The sequence below is a fragment of the Eucyclogobius newberryi genome, unplaced genomic scaffold, assembly GCF_026437365.1.
Source record: "Eucyclogobius newberryi isolate DKJ021-1_F unplaced genomic scaffold, fEucNew1.0.hap1 SCAF_12, whole genome shotgun sequence".
Lineage (NCBI taxonomy): Eukaryota > Metazoa > Chordata > Actinopteri > Gobiiformes > Gobiidae > Eucyclogobius > Eucyclogobius newberryi.
Window position 1 is genome coordinate 8,383,987 of NW_027315746.1, and position 17,413 is coordinate 8,401,399.

Here is a 17,413-nt window from a genome sequence, read left to right on the forward strand (position 1 = left end):
CCGCCGCCGCCGCCGCCGCCGCCTGTGACATTGTTGCGGGAGGCTCCGCTGACACGCGTCGGTCGCTGCGCCGTGTTGCCGTGGCGCGGCTTCACCGTGTCGGTAGCAGTGGTCGTGGACGCGCGCGGGGGGGACAAACGCACTGCTAACACGGCTACAGGCCCTCACAGGCAGTTTATATTTTTAAATGTTTGTCGTCAGCGTCTGCTTCTTTTGACGGTGTCCGCAGATGTTTGGGACTACCTGAGTTTGTGTGTGTTTTTTGTTGTTGTTTTTTTTAATGTGCGCCGAGGAACGCGCGCGGGGAAATTTGTTTGTCCCGGTTCTGTAGCGCGGACGGAACATGTCTCTGTCATGGCTCACTTGTTCACTTCTGCTGGGAACTTTATGCGCAGGTAAGCGGCTTATACTCTTCTTTTTTCTGTGTGTTTGTGTGTGTTTCTTTCCCCCGCGTGGAACAGTTTGCAAACGCGGTGTTTTTAAGTCTTGTTGCTTTGGCGAGTTTGGGCTTTTATTTTTCTGCTCGCGCGCGCGTCCAACTTTCGACAGAGACCCCCAGGACAAAACCCCGTCGTTCTGTCCCCGGCTGGCCATTTGTCCCCCTCCCTCCCTTTCGCTTCTTCTTTTAGCTTTACCCCCCTTCTTCTTCTTCTTCTTCTTCTTCTTTTTTTTTGTGTTTAAACGCACGACCCCCGCCCGCGACCTATCTGGACTTTTAACAGTTTATATGTAAAAAAAACAAATAAAATATGCGTTCGGTTGTTTTTATGGAGTGCGCTTTTTGCCTCCGGTTCTTCTTTCTTTGGCATAAATAGATGACAACAGCTGCAGCAGCACATCTTGAAACATTATACAGGCTCTGGGAAAAGACTCCTGTTTGTGGTTTTGGAACAAGGGGCTCACGACACACACCAAAACCTCCAAAAAACAGCCCCAAAAACACCAAATCAATCGATTAAAAATGTGCAAAAAGGTTCAGAGAGATCCGCTGTCCTAGTGTCAAGTGCTTGTGCTTATTCCAATTTGGGACCAGGGGTTTTATTGGGGGCATTTTCCAAAACAACAATTTGGAGAAGCACGTGAAGGCAAAAGGGAGGATTGTTTTCTCCAATCCAAGTCTGTGTTTGTAGAAAGTGACCGACACAAAGCCTGTTAATCTCTCTACATTGTATTTTGTGACACGATACAGCCATTTTTACAATATTTGTCGATATTTTGACGCGCTTAATGCTGTATTTTGCTGTAGAACATGTCAACCTCACCAAACAATCCTGTACGTTTTGTGTGTTTTTTGTGTCACTAACATAAAGGCGACCACTATATGTCTTTGAACACGATGTTAAATGTAGTGTAGGTCAAATTTACAGTTTTACAAAGTCATTTACCTTCTATTATTTGACGGATTTGATTTGCGTTTCTTAGTTTTGTTCTGACAAACCCTTTAAAACCTCTTTTTTCTTACGTTTCCTGGTGTTTTTCTATTTATAAAACCTATTTTTTCGTGTATTTTTCTATTTATAAAACCAAAATATGTTCACCAAATAAGTAAGACAGATGCCACAGTTCTTCAGCTGTGTGTCCCTCATTGTGTGGGTCTTTATAGTGGATTAATGACAAAAATGATCAGTGGATATTATTTCAAACGTGCATTTATCCTTATTTTAGATGCACATAATACATTTTAGAACTGAGCTTTTTTAATGTTCTTTTTTTTTAAACCACACGATTAAAAATACGTGGTTGCCCCGCACACACTGCATTCTCTCTCGTGATGAAATGTTGCGTGGCCCAGCTGCGCGTCGTGTGCCAAATCTCGCTGCGTCCCGGGGCCCCTAACGCCACCGTGGCCCCCCGCGCACACACACACACACACACACTCCGCACTCTTGCACTGAAAAGCTTCTGGATCCGCGCTGTTGTGGCGTAAAAGCCTCGCCAGGTGACGCGGTGCTGGGGGGGGAGGGGCTGGGTGGCGCGGGATGATCCCGCGGCACGTGACCGAGCGCAGATATCACAAATGCCATCCCGGCCTCAATGGAGCGTTACACACCCTCCTCCCCCCTCCTTTCTCTCTCTCTCTTTCTCCCCCTCTTTTCTCTCTTTTTCTCCCCCCTCTTCTCTCTCTCTTTCTCCCCCCTCTTCTCTCTCTCTCTCTCTCCCCCCTCTTCTCTCTCTCTCTTTCTCCCCCCTCCTCCTCTCTCTCTTTCTCCCCCCCTTCTCTCTCTCTCTCTCTCCCCCCTCTTCTCTCTCTCTTTCTCCCCCCCCTCCTCTCTCTTTCTCCCAATCTTCTCTCTTTCTCCCAGTCTTCTCTCTCTCTTTCTCCCCCCTCTTCTCTCTCTTTTTCTCTCTCTTTCTCCCCCCTCTTCTCTCTCTCTTTCTCCCCCTCTTCTCTCTCTCTTTCTCCCCCTCTTCTCTCTCTCTTTCTCCCCCTCTTCTCTCTCTCTTTCTCCCCCTCCTCTCTCTCTCTCTTTCTCCCCCCCTTCTCTCTCTCTTTCTCCCCCTCCTCTCTCTCTCTCTCCCCCCTCTCTTCTCTCTCTCTTTCTCCCCCCCTTCTCTCTCTCTTTCTCCCCCTCCTCTCTCTCTCTCTCCCCCCCTCTCTTCTCTCTCTCTTTCTCCCCCTCTTCTCTCTCTCTTTCTCCCCCTCTTCTCTCTCTCTTTCTCCCCCTCCTCTCTCTCTCTCTCTTCCCCCCCCCCTTCTCTCTCTCTTTCTCCCCCCTCTTCTCTCTCTCTTTCTCCCCCCTCCTCCTCTCTCTCTTTCTCCCCCCTCCTCCTCTCTCTCTTTCTCCCCCCTCCTCCTCTCTCTCTCTCTCCCCCCTCTCCTCCCTCTCTCTTTCTCCCTCGCTCTATTTTTATTGCCGTGCATATAAAACGTGCGCGCGCCTTTCACTCCCGTTTTCTGTGCGTAATAATGATGATGTTTGTAAGTTACGTGCATACATAGCATACATAGCTGCAGTAACGAGCGCAACCTGCCCTCTTGCTATTCTGTGTGTCCTGTGTGTGTCCTGTGTGCATTTCGTGTGTGTCTTGTGTGTGTGTGTTTAGTGTGCATTTTCTGTGTGTTTTGTGTGTGCGTAATGGGCTGTGGGGGTAACTCTGGGGGGATGGGCAGCAGCAGCAGTGGCAGCTTCTATAGGCAAGGATTTAAAGAGACAGGGCGCTGTTTTTTTAAGTCCTCCTCGAACAAAGATCGGCGTGAACGTCCGCGGGATGTTGACAATGAGTTGTGTGCAGTTTGTCTTTCAAATAAAACATCTACTGAGCGGCGGCAACAATTATTACGTTAAAAAAAATCGTATCGTTTGGAAAAAGTGTCGCGTGGATCTTGCGTTGTGAATATTGCTGATGCATCGTTGGTAGTCTACTTTTCAAGGGCTGTAGAAAGTATAGACAATTAGATCTAGATTGGTATTAAAACGAATGTCAAATCTAGAAACTGATTTGCGCAGTTATCAATATTAAGAATGCACACAAACGGGACAAACGTCACACTTCCTGAACACTTTTAGAATGAACCTTGATCTATAGAAGGCTGTAGACCTTTAGTCATGTGGGCGATTAATCGGGCCGTGGCATCTTCATGTACTTATACTTTTATTCTTATTAAAGGTGTGTGTGGACCACGGCAGAAAGGAATAAGCTGGCTGCAGTTTAGCCAGTAAATCTAGAGTTTATTCTGGCGTGTTTGCAATTAAACTGCTCTTTTTAGTGGTACTTTTTGATATCATTTTTGCCATTGATTCCTCTGAGCTTGTTGTATTCCTTTTTTATAGTTTTCTGGAGCTTTTTCCTTTTAGTCGACCTAGAATAGCTTCAGTCGACTACAGCCCTAGAAATATATCGGAGCTTGTAAAAAACACTAGTGTACGTAACGAAAGTACAATTATTTAGTGTTAAATTACATTCTATTGTCAAAGAAAAGGTTTTTTTAAATTGTGGTTTATATTCCTTTGTATCGAAATGGAGTTTATTTGTAGAGCACAATTCAAAGTTTGTAATAGAGTCATATAGCAATAAAGATAATACATAAGATAAGATAAGATAATCCTTTATTGTCCCACATGGGGAAATTTCATTGGTGCAACGCAGGTAGATACAGAGGTAGATACATCAATCTTGTTTTTAATATTACTGAGAGACTTTTGACACGCTTTACCCTTGTACTTGTTGATTTTTATTCCCCTGTATTCCCAGAACAACAGTTGATCCACGATATAACATATTAGCTTTATTTTTTTATCGTCAAAAGATTTATAGCTGTTTTTTTTTAGGTTTCTTTGCAGTTTTTATTCACGTGTATTTGATTTAACATGATTTGAAATGCGTCGTGAGTTCGAGTCCGGCTCTCCACAGTTTGCGTGTCCTTTCCCGTTCTCATTCCCGTTTCACGCCGTATTGTCCTCGCTCATAAAGCTTACAGCGTCCCAAAAAAAATGGAGAAAAAGATTTGAAATGACATTTGGAGGTCGCCCTTGGAATAAAACCACACATTGATGTATCGTGAAGCTCACCGTCGACTCCCTGCTTCAAAAATACACAGGAACTGAATGGAATTGACACACAAATGACAATTTTTTCATATTGTGAACGGCTTTTTACTAGTTTGCCCCAGCAGGTTTTCCATAGCATGGCAGATATTTTTGCTCTTAAAAAGTCTAGTCATTTATCTACCGTATTTTCCGGAGTATAAGTTAGCCAAAAAAAGCATAATGGAGGAAAAAAAAAACATCTAAGTTGCACATGAGTATGAAATGTGGATGCAAGTGTGAAAATAACAAATAATATCACATAAGTCGCTCCAGAGTATAAGTACAAAAGTATAAATATAAGTACAAGTCGCTCCCCGACCAAAACAATGAAAAAATGTGCGACTTATAGTCCGGAAAATACGGTATATTATTAAAATCTCAGCGGTTAGTATGGACGTGTAATAACCAAACGTCAAACGAGGATTAAGTCTGTTCTATAAGAAAAGTTTTTGCATGAAATTAAAGTATATTAGAAGTTTTTGGCCTTTTGAACAGCCTTTTCTTTACAGGGCCATTTTGAATACATTTCATTCCTTCCTTTTACCATTCATTTGGAGAAGGAAGAAGGACAATCTATTTAATCATTTGATTGAAAGAAACATTTCCTTTTTTTCCACAACTCTCACGGCCCTATAACAAAACAAACCCATTGTATAAAAATAACATCTATACTTTAAGTACTTTTATTCGTTTACGATGTGAATGAAAAGGAACAAAAAGAAGTATGAACTTGAACGATATCTGACCCTTTTCACGCGCATAAAAGTTCCATATTTATGTCAGAATTTGCTGTTTTGCGAAGTTTCTTTCCCTGGAACAAAGCTTTTCTTTTTGTATACATTATTCTTTTCACGAGCGCGTTCACACCACACTCCGCACAAAACGTACGGCGAGTCACCTTTATGTAACCGATAACCTCGTGTCAGAGCTGCCGTGTCATCGTTGTAGTATCTCCTCGCCGGGGGTCTCGTATCGACCCTTTAGAAGCTGCAAACAAAAACATTCTAAAGTCCCGAGCGGAGGCAAAAGGGAAGTGGAACGTAGTGTGATTTCAGTGCAGAAACTTGGATTAACAGCAGAATATTACGACGTGTGAAAAATTGGTGGTGTTTTTATTTTTAGTGAGAGAGCGTCAGTTAAAGACTTTTACAATTGGGGTTTACATCTCACTTCATGACACACACTGTACTTTTTGAGGGTTTACTGTACAAATACGTTGGCATACATTACATACTTTACCACACTTTATACTTTATGTGACGTTTGAATACAAAAAAATCAAAACTGTTGCTTATTTTGCATTTAAAAGACTTAAAATCATTGCTGCTTAGATCTGATGTCAGTTAATTGTTGAAAGACTATTATTGTCTACATAGTTGAACCTTCAATTGCCCCCAAGCCGAGCATTAAAGGGTCTATAAAGCCACGATATATTTTATGACAAAAAATCATAATCATAATAATGACATATGTAAATCTGAATATCATTACCATTTACCTTTTACTCCTTGTTATATGGCAATGTAGAGTAAGTCATTTCCCACGCGATATGATGATGCACTGCGTTACTGTTCCGCTGGAGAGTGCGCTACCTGCTCGTCTCCATGGAGATGCTCTTGCTTAGCTTGGGAGTTTCCACACTGCGGCGTAAAAAAACTATTATTTATCTCACATTCGTTCAATCGCTGGCGTCTTTATCGCTCAAACATTGCTTAGGATGAACACGCATTCTTAGCCGCTTTTCCACAGAGCCGACCTGTAACCCGAGCTATAGTGGATGGTATAGTAGTTACAAAGAAAAAACAGAATGGAGAGCAGAAATGTTGGATGTTTTTTAAAACTAGCGCCCGATAAGGGGAAAAAACGAGATGGAGTAAGATGTTTTTCATATTGGAAATGGCTCGGCAGATAAAGTTGTACACACTAGTACACAGGAGTATACGAGTAGAAAGATGCTGAAGTTGCCAAGAAACGGGAGGTCAAGAGGAAGCCCAAAGAGATTTATGGGTGTAGAGACGGAAGACATGAAGTTAAAAGCCCCTTAAGTCTACTTATCGTGAACATAGTTGAACTTGAACTAGTTTTTTGTCCACAATCCACTGAATGCAAAACAGACTTATGATAAAGTGAAATACTGAAATACTAAACTAGTTCTTTCTACAGAAAATACAGCATCTGGCTCATTCTTTAACCGTTGACTCGAAGTACAGTTCCATCTTCGTATTGTTACTGAATGAACATGTCCCGTAGTATAGTATGGTTTAAAGGAAAACTAAGTAACATTTGTTCCTTGTGAAATGTCTTTAAGGTGGACTTTTTGTTAATTTGTCCACATCTGATAAAAGGAAACTTATCGAGCTGCGGGATAAATGTATAAAGGAGAACTGTAACTCTCTTATTTTCAGTCAAATCAAACATTCTTTGATGCGTCGGGGTCAGTTTGTTCTCCAAAATGACAAACAAAAAGATGTAATAGGACTTTATTTTTAACTTTAAGCCCGTTAAACATTTTTTTTGGTCAAATTAGTGTCAGTTTTGAGCGAGGAATTGGCAAAACCCAATAAATACACAAACTAATGTCAATCAGACCATCCAGACACCAGCTTAAAAATTATTCCTGTGAGCGAAGCTTGTTAACACTTGTAATCTGAGTAAATCAAACTTTGGAGTCCAGATCAAAGGGTTCCAAGACCAGCTTTAGTTTGAAATGGGGCTCATTTTTGTCTTACATTTTAAGGAAAACGGTCCTCTTAAATCTTTATGTTTGGGCGTTTGCAGTGTCCATCGCCGCCCCCTGCTGTCTCTGGGCGGAAAACGGGCCCGGCGACATTTGCAGACATCAACCCAAAGACAACTCTCCTGAGAAACCCCGAGTCTTTTTATTAATATGTGGCTTTACTGACCTATTTCGAAAAAGAAAGAAAAAAAAACAAAAAAGCTGTTCTCTGACAGTGTATTTCCACAAAGGAGCTGCAGGGGGAGCTCTATCGCCAAACTTACTTAGTTCTGTAGGTTAAGATAAGATAAGATGATCCTTTATTGTCCACACATGGGGAAATTTCATTGTTGCAACGCAGGTAGATACAGAGGAAAAGAACAGATAACTTATAGGAAGTTTGAAAAACACTCGATAGAATAGTTAGGTGTCATTCATAAATCTTGCCACTGAAGTACTACCAAATACTATAAAATAAGAATGTCGTCAGTTCAACTTGTATATTTTGTATTTAACGTCCAATAGAAATTCCCGTTTATTAATCTAGTCATGAGTCGCTACTTGAATAATTGCCGGAGTTTCTTGACAAATATATGGCAACGTCATTTTTTCTTTAGATATTACTCTTTCTGTACTTTTGGCGTCCTCTTGACGTGAATCTCGCCAACATTCTCATTGGCGTAAACGCGCACAATGGAAATCCTACAGAAAAATGCTCTTTTTCTCTCCACATCTCGCCTCCGTACGTCATTAAGAGTTTCGCTGAAGACTCGTTATCTCTCGGCCGCGGCGCTCCCATAAGGGCCCTCCACGACCGTATCATTGTTGCCACGGTAATTAAATCCTGCCCGTTGTAACATTTGCAAAGATATGGAGTGAATGGGATTGCGTCAGACTTGAACCGTTATGAGCGATTTCGTAGCCTTGGAGGATTGCTTCACGACGGAGAGATCCCGAACTTGGCGCCGCGCCCGAACTCGCAGACTCTCGCCGCACGTGCCCACGGGCTCTGCAGTTTTTGAAGTACTTGTGTACTTTGTTTGAATGTGGAAAGCGCGTGCGGTCTGGATTAGAGAACGGCACTGTGTCCGATCAGCAATAGTTAAGAAAAAGGTGTTACCGTATTTTACGGACTATAAGTTGCACCTTTTTTCATAGTTTTGGCCGTGGTGCGACTTATACGTATATTTATACTTCGGAGCGACTTATATGTGATATTATTTGTTTTCACACTTGCAACCGCATTTCATACTCCAATGTGACTTATATATGTTTTTTTTTCTCTTATGCATTTTTTGGTTGGTGCGACTTATACTCTGGAAAATACGGGATAAAGGGCGAGTTTGTCTGTTGTAAATCAAATTATGCATTAAAATCACAATACAAACACAAATGATTGATAGAAATTTGACTTTGAAACAGAAGAGTGACTATAAACCTTTTTATTTATGGACTTGTTTTGTTCTTTTTCAAACATTAAGGATATTTTACTGTTCCAAACCTCAACTAATGCAGTTTAAGACACATTTTGGCACATTTACGTTGACGTTTATTCAGATATTTGAATAATTTTGTATTTCCCAAATAACCTAGTGCTACAACGAATGCATTTCTCTTTGATTGACCGAATATTATTAGATTATTGTTATTCGGACAGTAAATCAAGATGCATTTCTCAGTCAAGCCTTCAGGGGGCCCAAGCAAAAATATAAATAGTATGGTGGAAAGAAACAAATAGTTATAAATTAAAACCTCAAGAAATCCTCAATCCTCTTCTCTACAATTTGTAAAATGTTTGTTCTCGTTTTCAGATGAATGTTAATGTTGTCTAGTTGCAATTTGTCATCGTTTGTAGTACAATTTTAGATCCTGTCGGGGGCCCTTGGTGGCTTTGGGGCCCCATGCAGCTGATCGGTTGTGATGGAGTTATAGATGTAGCGTGTACTAGAGAATATTAAAATACTTTGTGCACAATTAAAATACCACACGTTTTGTTAATAATAAGAAAACAGTCAAATCTGCATAAATCAACTGTGGTATAAGCACCATTTCTACAATTTACTCATTTTCATGTCCTTTTTACATTGTTAGTAGATATTCACAAGCACATTTTAGATTATTGATTGGTTGTCATTGGGAGAACCTGAATACTTGACAGACCAGACTATTCAGACCAAGTACAAAGTATTGTTTGCACATCAGTATCGGGGCTGCAGGGAGCCTTTCTGCTTTTCCTGTTTGCAGCACTGAAACAATTGCTCAATAAGTCAGCACATTTTCCTTTTGTGTTGGGTATTTGATCATTTTGACAAAGTGTGTCCTGCTCGAGGGCACATGAACGACATTATTGGACTGAGTCGAGTATCTTCTGGAATGACACGTGTGTGTCTGACAACTCTCGATGTGCCAAGGACTAAAAAAGACAAAAATTAGGAACGGAACAGACTGCCTAAACCAGGACTGAGACTGTGTTTGGACTGGTCCTGGTTCCAGGCCTGTTTGGTCCTGGGTTTAGTCTTGTTTAGTCCAGGGTTATGTCTTGTTTTAGGCCAGGGTTTAGTCCTGTTTTTGTCCTGGTTTAGTCCTGGTTTAGTCTTGTTTGGTCTTGTTTTTGTCTTTGGTTTAGTCCTGGTTTAGTCCTGATGTGGTTTGAGTGAACGCACTGATTGAACCACAAATATTTATTTTAGTAGAATTACATATTAATGGATTTAAAACGTGAATATTTCAAATAAAGCTGCAACTGACAATCATCTCAGTTGTTGACAAGTCAAGCGATCATTTTTATTGCACATTGAGATTTGTTTAACACATTTTGAACCAAATAAATGTTGAAATATGTCTTCTAGATAAAGAATTTTAAAAAATAAATTCTGTTATTGACGAAAATCTGATATTGATGGTTCTTTTTTGACATTTTGATTTAATAACTGCAGCGTTTTTGTCACGAGAAGGTCTTTTCATTAGTGTTTTTGTCACGAGAAGGACTTTTCATTAGTGTTTTTAGAGGCTGTAGACTCCACATTACGAATATCAAACCCCATTTTTCAAAATATAGTCTACTAGTCACGATTGTGTGAACGATATTAACAAAAATTAATGTGTCTATTTTCTTCGATTAATGACAGCCAGACAATATTATGCCAATCCAACAGAAACGTGTAAAAACAAGTATTTTAAACGTGATTTGTTGAGGTTTAATCATCAGACAAAATGAATCACAAACGTGCATCATCTTATGCTCCTTATAGACACTAGAACTATCTTTATATTCAATTTAAGTGGAGTATATTGCTTATACCTTCAAAACAACCATCTTAATATCATCTAAATATCGATGTTTTGCCCACTTCTCGTCACGGTCGGTCGATTAATTGCTGCTGCCCCCCAATTCCAAACTCGCTCGTGATTTCGCGGCTCCTCCTTCGTCGGCACTGAACTAACACTCTGCCTTTGCTGTGGTGTTTTCCCAGGCTACAGTCTGGGCGAGGTGGAGACGCGGGAGTGCGTCTACTACAACGATAACTGGCGGACGGAGCGGACCAACCAGAGCGGCTTCGAGCGGTGCGAGGGCGAGAAGGACAAGCGGCTGCACTGCTACGCCTCGTGGCTCAACTCGTCCGGGACCATCAAGCTGGTGAAGAAGGGCTGCTGGCTCGACGACTTCAACTGCTACGACAGGTCAGGCCACGCCCGCGCCGCCCGATAAGATAAGAGAACGCTCTGGGTGTCACGAGAACACACCTCAGAAGAAGGCCAATAACGACAGGCAAAGAATCAAGGGAAAAACTAAGAAAAATAGATCCTAATACACAAAACTGAGCTAAATCGAGGGGAAAAACTAAGAAAAATAGACCCTAATACACAAAACTGGGCTAAATCAAGGGGAAAAACTAAGAAAAATAGACCCTAATACACAAAACTGGTCTAAATCAAGGGGAAAAACTAAGAAAAATAGACCTTATTATTCAAATCTGAGCAAAAAAAAGGGGAAAACAAATAGACATTAAAGTGACACATGACAGGTTTTTACCATGTTGTAATTTTGCCTTTATTTGGTGTATTTGTATGTTGTGCGTATAAATGATAGTTTCACACCAATCAAGCAGTTATTTGCGGAGAAAACGTTGAAAAATCTGAAGAAAACTACAGGAAGTAACATCACACATGGGAAGTTTATGCGTAATTTACACAAAGACATCTTTGTTTGAATCTCTAAACATTTATTCAAGAAAATAAAGTCGATCTCATACATCTTTATGTATTTTTGCACCTAATTTTGCATTTAAAATTGTCACGGTTATAATATGGTTACATACACATGTAATGGTTCTTACAATTGGCTATATTGTGACCTGAACAATTATAATCTTGACATCCCTGTTTTAATCGTTGAAACAATTTTTTTGCAAAGGTAAGCGTTTGTCCCGTGTGTTATAATACCGTATTTTCCAGACTATAAGTCGATCTGGAGTATAAGTAGCCAAAAATGCATAATAGAGAAGAAAAAACCTATATAAGTCGCATTTTTTGGGGAAACTTATTTGAGAAAATCCAAGACGTATGTTAACGTAACATATGAACAGTTATTCAGATAACTATAGCATAAAGAACATGCTAACAAGTTTACCAAAGCATCAGTTTTACCCCAAATCACTAAATCCATTGAATTCTTCTTCCTCTGTGTCACTTCTAAACAACTCCACAAACACCAGAGGTTTTGAAATAATATCACACATAAGTCGCTCTGGAGTATAAGTCGCACCCCGGCCAAAACTATGAAAAATACGGTAATCTAGATTTATTCACTCACAAACTACTTATAACCCACTGCAAAAAATAAATATCACCAACATCCATAAATCTGAGTTGCGTTTCCAGATTAAACCTCTGACATGGAAGTATCTCTGAGCTATAATCCTGCTGCGCCTGAATCTCCTGGTTTAGTCTCCACATAATCCTCTTTCCATTTCATCTTGACCATTTTTTCCAAAGGTTAATCTTAAGAGATTTACATCGACTCATGTATTTATAGATATATATTGAAATGTTGCTATCATTTCTATCTGATTTGGAAGAATTTTGCAGATTTTTCTGTTTGTTTAATGAGAGTGGCGCGCCCCCGTGAAGCATTAGACAAACAAATTCAGTGCCATCTTTGGTTCGTTGACCCTGAACACGCGGGCGAACATTTATGTTGTAATTCAAACTTTACCAACACATATCAGCTCTTGTATATAAAAGGCTCGTGCTCCGGATGGTCCCATAGTTTAAAAAAAAAGGCCAATATCCGATATATTTGACCGATACGATATTAAACCCACAAATGTATTGATTTATCAACCATTATTTAACCAGATGAAACACATTGGGATCGAAGCCTTGATGTTTAAGTTAGTAAACTTCATCAATTAACTAAAAATGACAAAATACATTCTTTTTATCTTTGCATTAAAATCATCTGCTGCAAGAGCGTGTTAACATGCAGCCGTATATTATTGAACATCATTGTTTTTCTATTGTTCAAAAAGGCAAATCTGATGGACTGAGGCGCACAGAGACGGAGAAATATCTGTGCCAAATACCAGCATTTTTTAAAAATATCTGAGCGATACGATATCTGGGAAAAGCCTCCAATATCTGATATACCGTCCTTACCTCCTTTACATCTCTTGGACTAGAAAAGCCATTTGGGTGATCGTTTTGTGGCGCTGGTTTGCATCTTTTGATTAAGTGAAAACGTTTTGGGCGTAGTCAACTAAAGGCGTGCTTTGCCGATCGATTAGTCGACTAAAAAGGGGACGTGGAAAAAGCTCTCGAAACTTAGTAATCATAATAAGAAATAAAAAATTAAATGCATAATAAAAAAATAAATAAATGTTATTTTATTTTTAATTATATTTTACATGATATATATATATATATATATATATATATATTTTAAATGGAATAATAACAATAATACAATAATAACATGAATGCATTTTATTTATGTTGCACTTTTTTAAATCTCAAAAATGCTACAGAGACATCCAAACATTAAAAACGGCGTGCAGTACGACACAAAAAATAAAGTAGTACGTTCAAATATTTCCCTATTAAAAGTTATTTTTTTTTAAAGCTTTCCACAGTCAGTACGACCTGACCGTGCGTCTGACCCAAACTGCAAACTATTTACACAGAAAGGTCCTAGAAAACGTACAAAAAGACAGATTGAATTCACTACCGGCTCCTTACTTTCTCCTCACTGGTGCCCCAAATAAATCCTCGTAATCTAAATGCGATGAGGACTAACAACAACTTAACACCACCGATTAATCGACTAAACGACTACATCCGCACACCAGTCGTAACCGGGCTCGTTTCCGTTTCATCGAAAAGGCGCGTCTACCGAGCGTGTATGTTTTTTTATTTATAATCAGGCGTGACATAATGTAATATTTTGAGAGTCCTTTTTTAAAACGCAGTGTCCGGGAAGTGGTGCAAACCGAGCCGCGTGTAAATATAGAGCGGTCCGTGCTGTTGCCCCGCGGCTGTTAGAGATGCACCGAAGAGAGAGAGGGGCGGAGATAGAGCGGGAGAGCGAGGGGGGAGGGGCAGAGCGAGGGGGGAGGGGCAGAGGGACACACAATGGTTTAAGCCCCTTTAGAAACGGTGGGCCCGGGGGGGGGGGGGGGGTGTTTCTGGGCGCTTCTCTCGCTCTGTGCAGTGCTTACATGTCCACAGAGGTTATGCAGGTGACGCGCTTTAGCAGTGAGCGGCGGCGTTTTCCCCCGTCAGGGCGCTAAACGCGACGAGAGGCGGGCAATGTAGCGAAATATAGATGTTATCGGGATTTTTAAATCAACGTCAAGATGTGCACAATTTCCATATTGAGAACATCGTTTCAAGTGAAAAATGCTACAAAAAGAGATTACCGTATTTTCCATAGTATAAATCGCACCAGCCAAAAAATGCATAATGGAGAAGAAAAACATATATAAGTTGCACTGGAGTTTGAAATGCGGTTGCAAGTGTGAAAATAACAAATATTATCACATACAAGTCGCTCCTGAGTATAAGTATATAGTATAAATATAAGTATAATTCCATTTTATGAATGTGTATTATTTCGTCGGTCGAGTCCTTCAGATAAAAGAATGTCGGTGCATAACTTCTATAGCGTCTGCGGAGAGCGACGCAAACAGAGGAAATAAACTATTTACACTCGCAGCAACAAACTAAATATAATTACCGGTATATCATCAAATATTTCCACCGAGAGTGCGGACATGGAAGAAAAAGCTCCAAATACCTTGTGTGGGGCCCAAAATGTACACATCAGACACATTTCTAATTATTTGGGCATATGTTCTGTCAAAGTAAATTTAGACTTCACAGCACTTTGTAGAATTGTATTTAATGAACAATAAAAACAATATTTTGACCGTATACTTTGACTAAAATACTTTATTCCGCTTCAGCACAATGTTGCTCAGTATATATATATATATATATATATATATATATATATATATATATATATATATATATATATATATATATAAACCAATATTTGTTTTAATTAAATGCATGGTCGTTTGCACTCTATTATTTTAACAATTCTCAACAAGTTCTAGTCATTTCTGTTACTGTAGTACTTAAGGTATATCCTGCTCAATAAATGTACACATTTGATCTCACTGTGGCTCAATGAAAAGAGCATTTACCCCTCAACTAGAAGACGTGTGGTGTGTTCGATTCCTCCCTGAGACTGGACTGTGCCAGAGCAAAGGTCTCATGCTGTATTTCTGTCCAAAAACCTGTCAAAGCGCTCGCATTGTAAAGTACTTTAACGAGTTTCTTAAAGCTTCTCGAGTCCTCGCAATTAACGCATTCCTCGTGTAGTCTTTGGGATTACATAATGTTTGAGCAGGTTTCTGCACCGACACATATGCAGACGGCGTTTGTGGAAGTGAATGAAAGCAGCAGAATTGTTTTTAAATGTCATTGGGTTCCTTGCCTTGGAAACATTCTACACATTCAGCAGCTCTAGTTTCAGCTTGTCAAAGGCGTCAAACTGCTGAGCTTTGTAGAAATGACTTTATGTTCCTATAAAATCCAGCCTTTCTCAATTGGACCGTTTTCTTTTTTTTAATTAAAATGCTAAAATGCCAGATGTTAGCAGGCAATTGATTTGGTCTTGAATCAAACGGTGCTTTTGACTGTTTAACTTTCAAATTAGATCATTTAAATCTTGAATTAATACTCACAGTTTGTTAAAATATGGCAATATGAACGACTCTATACTAAGTGTGGTTATAAACTATTGCATTTATCTTCACAGCCAAGTCGCGCTCTAATTCTTCACTTTTAAAGGAGTGATTGGGTCAAGGGTTGTGTTACACATTCCCTCTGTGTTGACACAGTATTGACACTGTTGGTGCACGGTATTGCGCCATCTGGTGGTCTAAAAAGGTAGACTCTGCTTCTTAAGCAGACACGTAAACACTGGGATCGTTAATTCAAAAGTGTGAACACTGAATCAAAATATGTTCTGATGATCAAAGAGATAATTTAGTGAGAAGGAAACTCACTCTTAGAAGTTAAAGCAGAGGTTATTCTTGTGATTATCCCTCAGAGAAGAACCGGCAAATATTTATCACCAACAAACCACAGAACAAACTGACGTGAGACTCGTGCTGCACATGACTCATGACTCGGTAGATGTGTCTCGTGACACAGGTTGACACATGTAGCTCGACTCGTTTGGCCCATCCCTACTACTCACTTTTTGTGTGATACTTGAACCGCGACCAAGACATTTACAGCCTCATTTAGAGATGTTCATTTTTGTCTCTATCACTCATCCACTCTCCGTATTACAACAAAAACCAGCAGACTGACAACAGTACCTTTTTATCTTACCCTTCTCTCCAGCCCCTCCTTTCTGTCGGACCATGAAGTGTGTCAGTCGCATTACGGCCTCTTATTTGTCGCACATGACTTTCAAATTACAAATTGAAACCTCTGACTTACATTCATTCGTCTTTGCAACATTCAGAACAAACGCATGCGACCTCAGATTTACATAGTTTAGTAAATTGCCATTTCTGAGTCTTCTGTTCTTTCTTTCTTTGTTTTTACTCCTACGCCCTCATGTTTGTAGAGTCAAAAGCGTCCAGTCTTGAGCATCACTTCACCTGCCCCGCATCGTGACTAAACCTCGCGGGCTGGAGAATGCCGCGATGACGTGAGCATAACCCGAATCTGTTGCGTCTCCTCCCTCTAGGCAGGAGTGTGTGTCGATGGAGGAGAACCCGCAGGTGTTTTTCTGCTGCTGCGAGGGAAACTACTGCAACGAGCGCTTCACCCACCTTCCGGACCTCACCGACAGCAAAGGTCAGTCCAAAATCCTGCCGTTAACGCCCTGTGTTCAAACCGCTTCAACCGCTTACGAGTAACGAGCAACTTTAAGTTTTTCCTTGAGCGGTTCCTCTATTTGCATCACTTTCAAACTTAACTTTTAATGTTTTTATGCAAGATTACAGCCGCATTGTTGTGAATTGACTGAAAAACTTTTTTCTTCTTTTTTTTTCAAATGGCGAAGCGAAAAGGGCTTTTTTCTGGGTTTTACGATCAATGGAAGGCTTTGTCGGATGCAGACGGCACACAGCGGTCTGATTTTGTCACGATAAACTTCTTTTACAATAAACTCTTAAGGGGAAGTGGCAAATTTTACTTATTAGCGAGAATAAAATCGTTGCACAGCAGCTTTAAGGGATTTTGTGAGTAAAAATGGCCAAAATTGCACTGCTTCGACACAAACATTTTGTCTGGTTGGTGCCCAGTTACTAATGGATATCTAAGTTAAACTAGATACTGAAAAATAACTCTATAAATATATTCTCTCTGTAAAAGTATATCACAGTGTCCACAAGCAGATCAATTTAGACTTCAATGGCGACAAAAGAGAAAATAAGGGGCGAATAATCCGAGCAAAACACAAATGCCTTCGAGACGTTTTTTCCTAGACACATTTCCTGTTACAGTTCGGACCAAGTACAATGGCGCTCTTGTAGCGGCCAAAGCGCCCGCGGTTCACGTCTCGATGCGTTTCAGGGTCGTGAACTCTCTGAAAACGTTCTCTTTTCATCCCCCTCGACACTGAACCTACAGTCATTCATAC

The 17,413-nt window shown here is 40.2% G+C and overlaps 1 protein-coding gene across 1 annotated transcript in view; it reads left to right on the forward strand.

Annotated features, from left to right (window-relative positions):
• Window positions 1-256: 256 nt before the first annotated feature.
• LOC140356028 (activin receptor type-2B-like) overlaps window positions 257-17,413 on the forward strand; it is a 33,161-nt gene continuing 16,004 nt past the window's right edge. Inside the window, exons 1-3 of the mRNA XM_072440719.1 lie at window positions 257-395; window positions 10,719-10,926; window positions 16,517-16,626. Coding sequence (XP_072296820.1) covers window positions 344-395; window positions 10,719-10,926; window positions 16,517-16,626 — 370 coding nt within the window. The 5' untranslated portion in view covers window positions 257-343. The remainder of the gene's footprint in view (window positions 396-10,718; window positions 10,927-16,516; window positions 16,627-17,413) is intronic.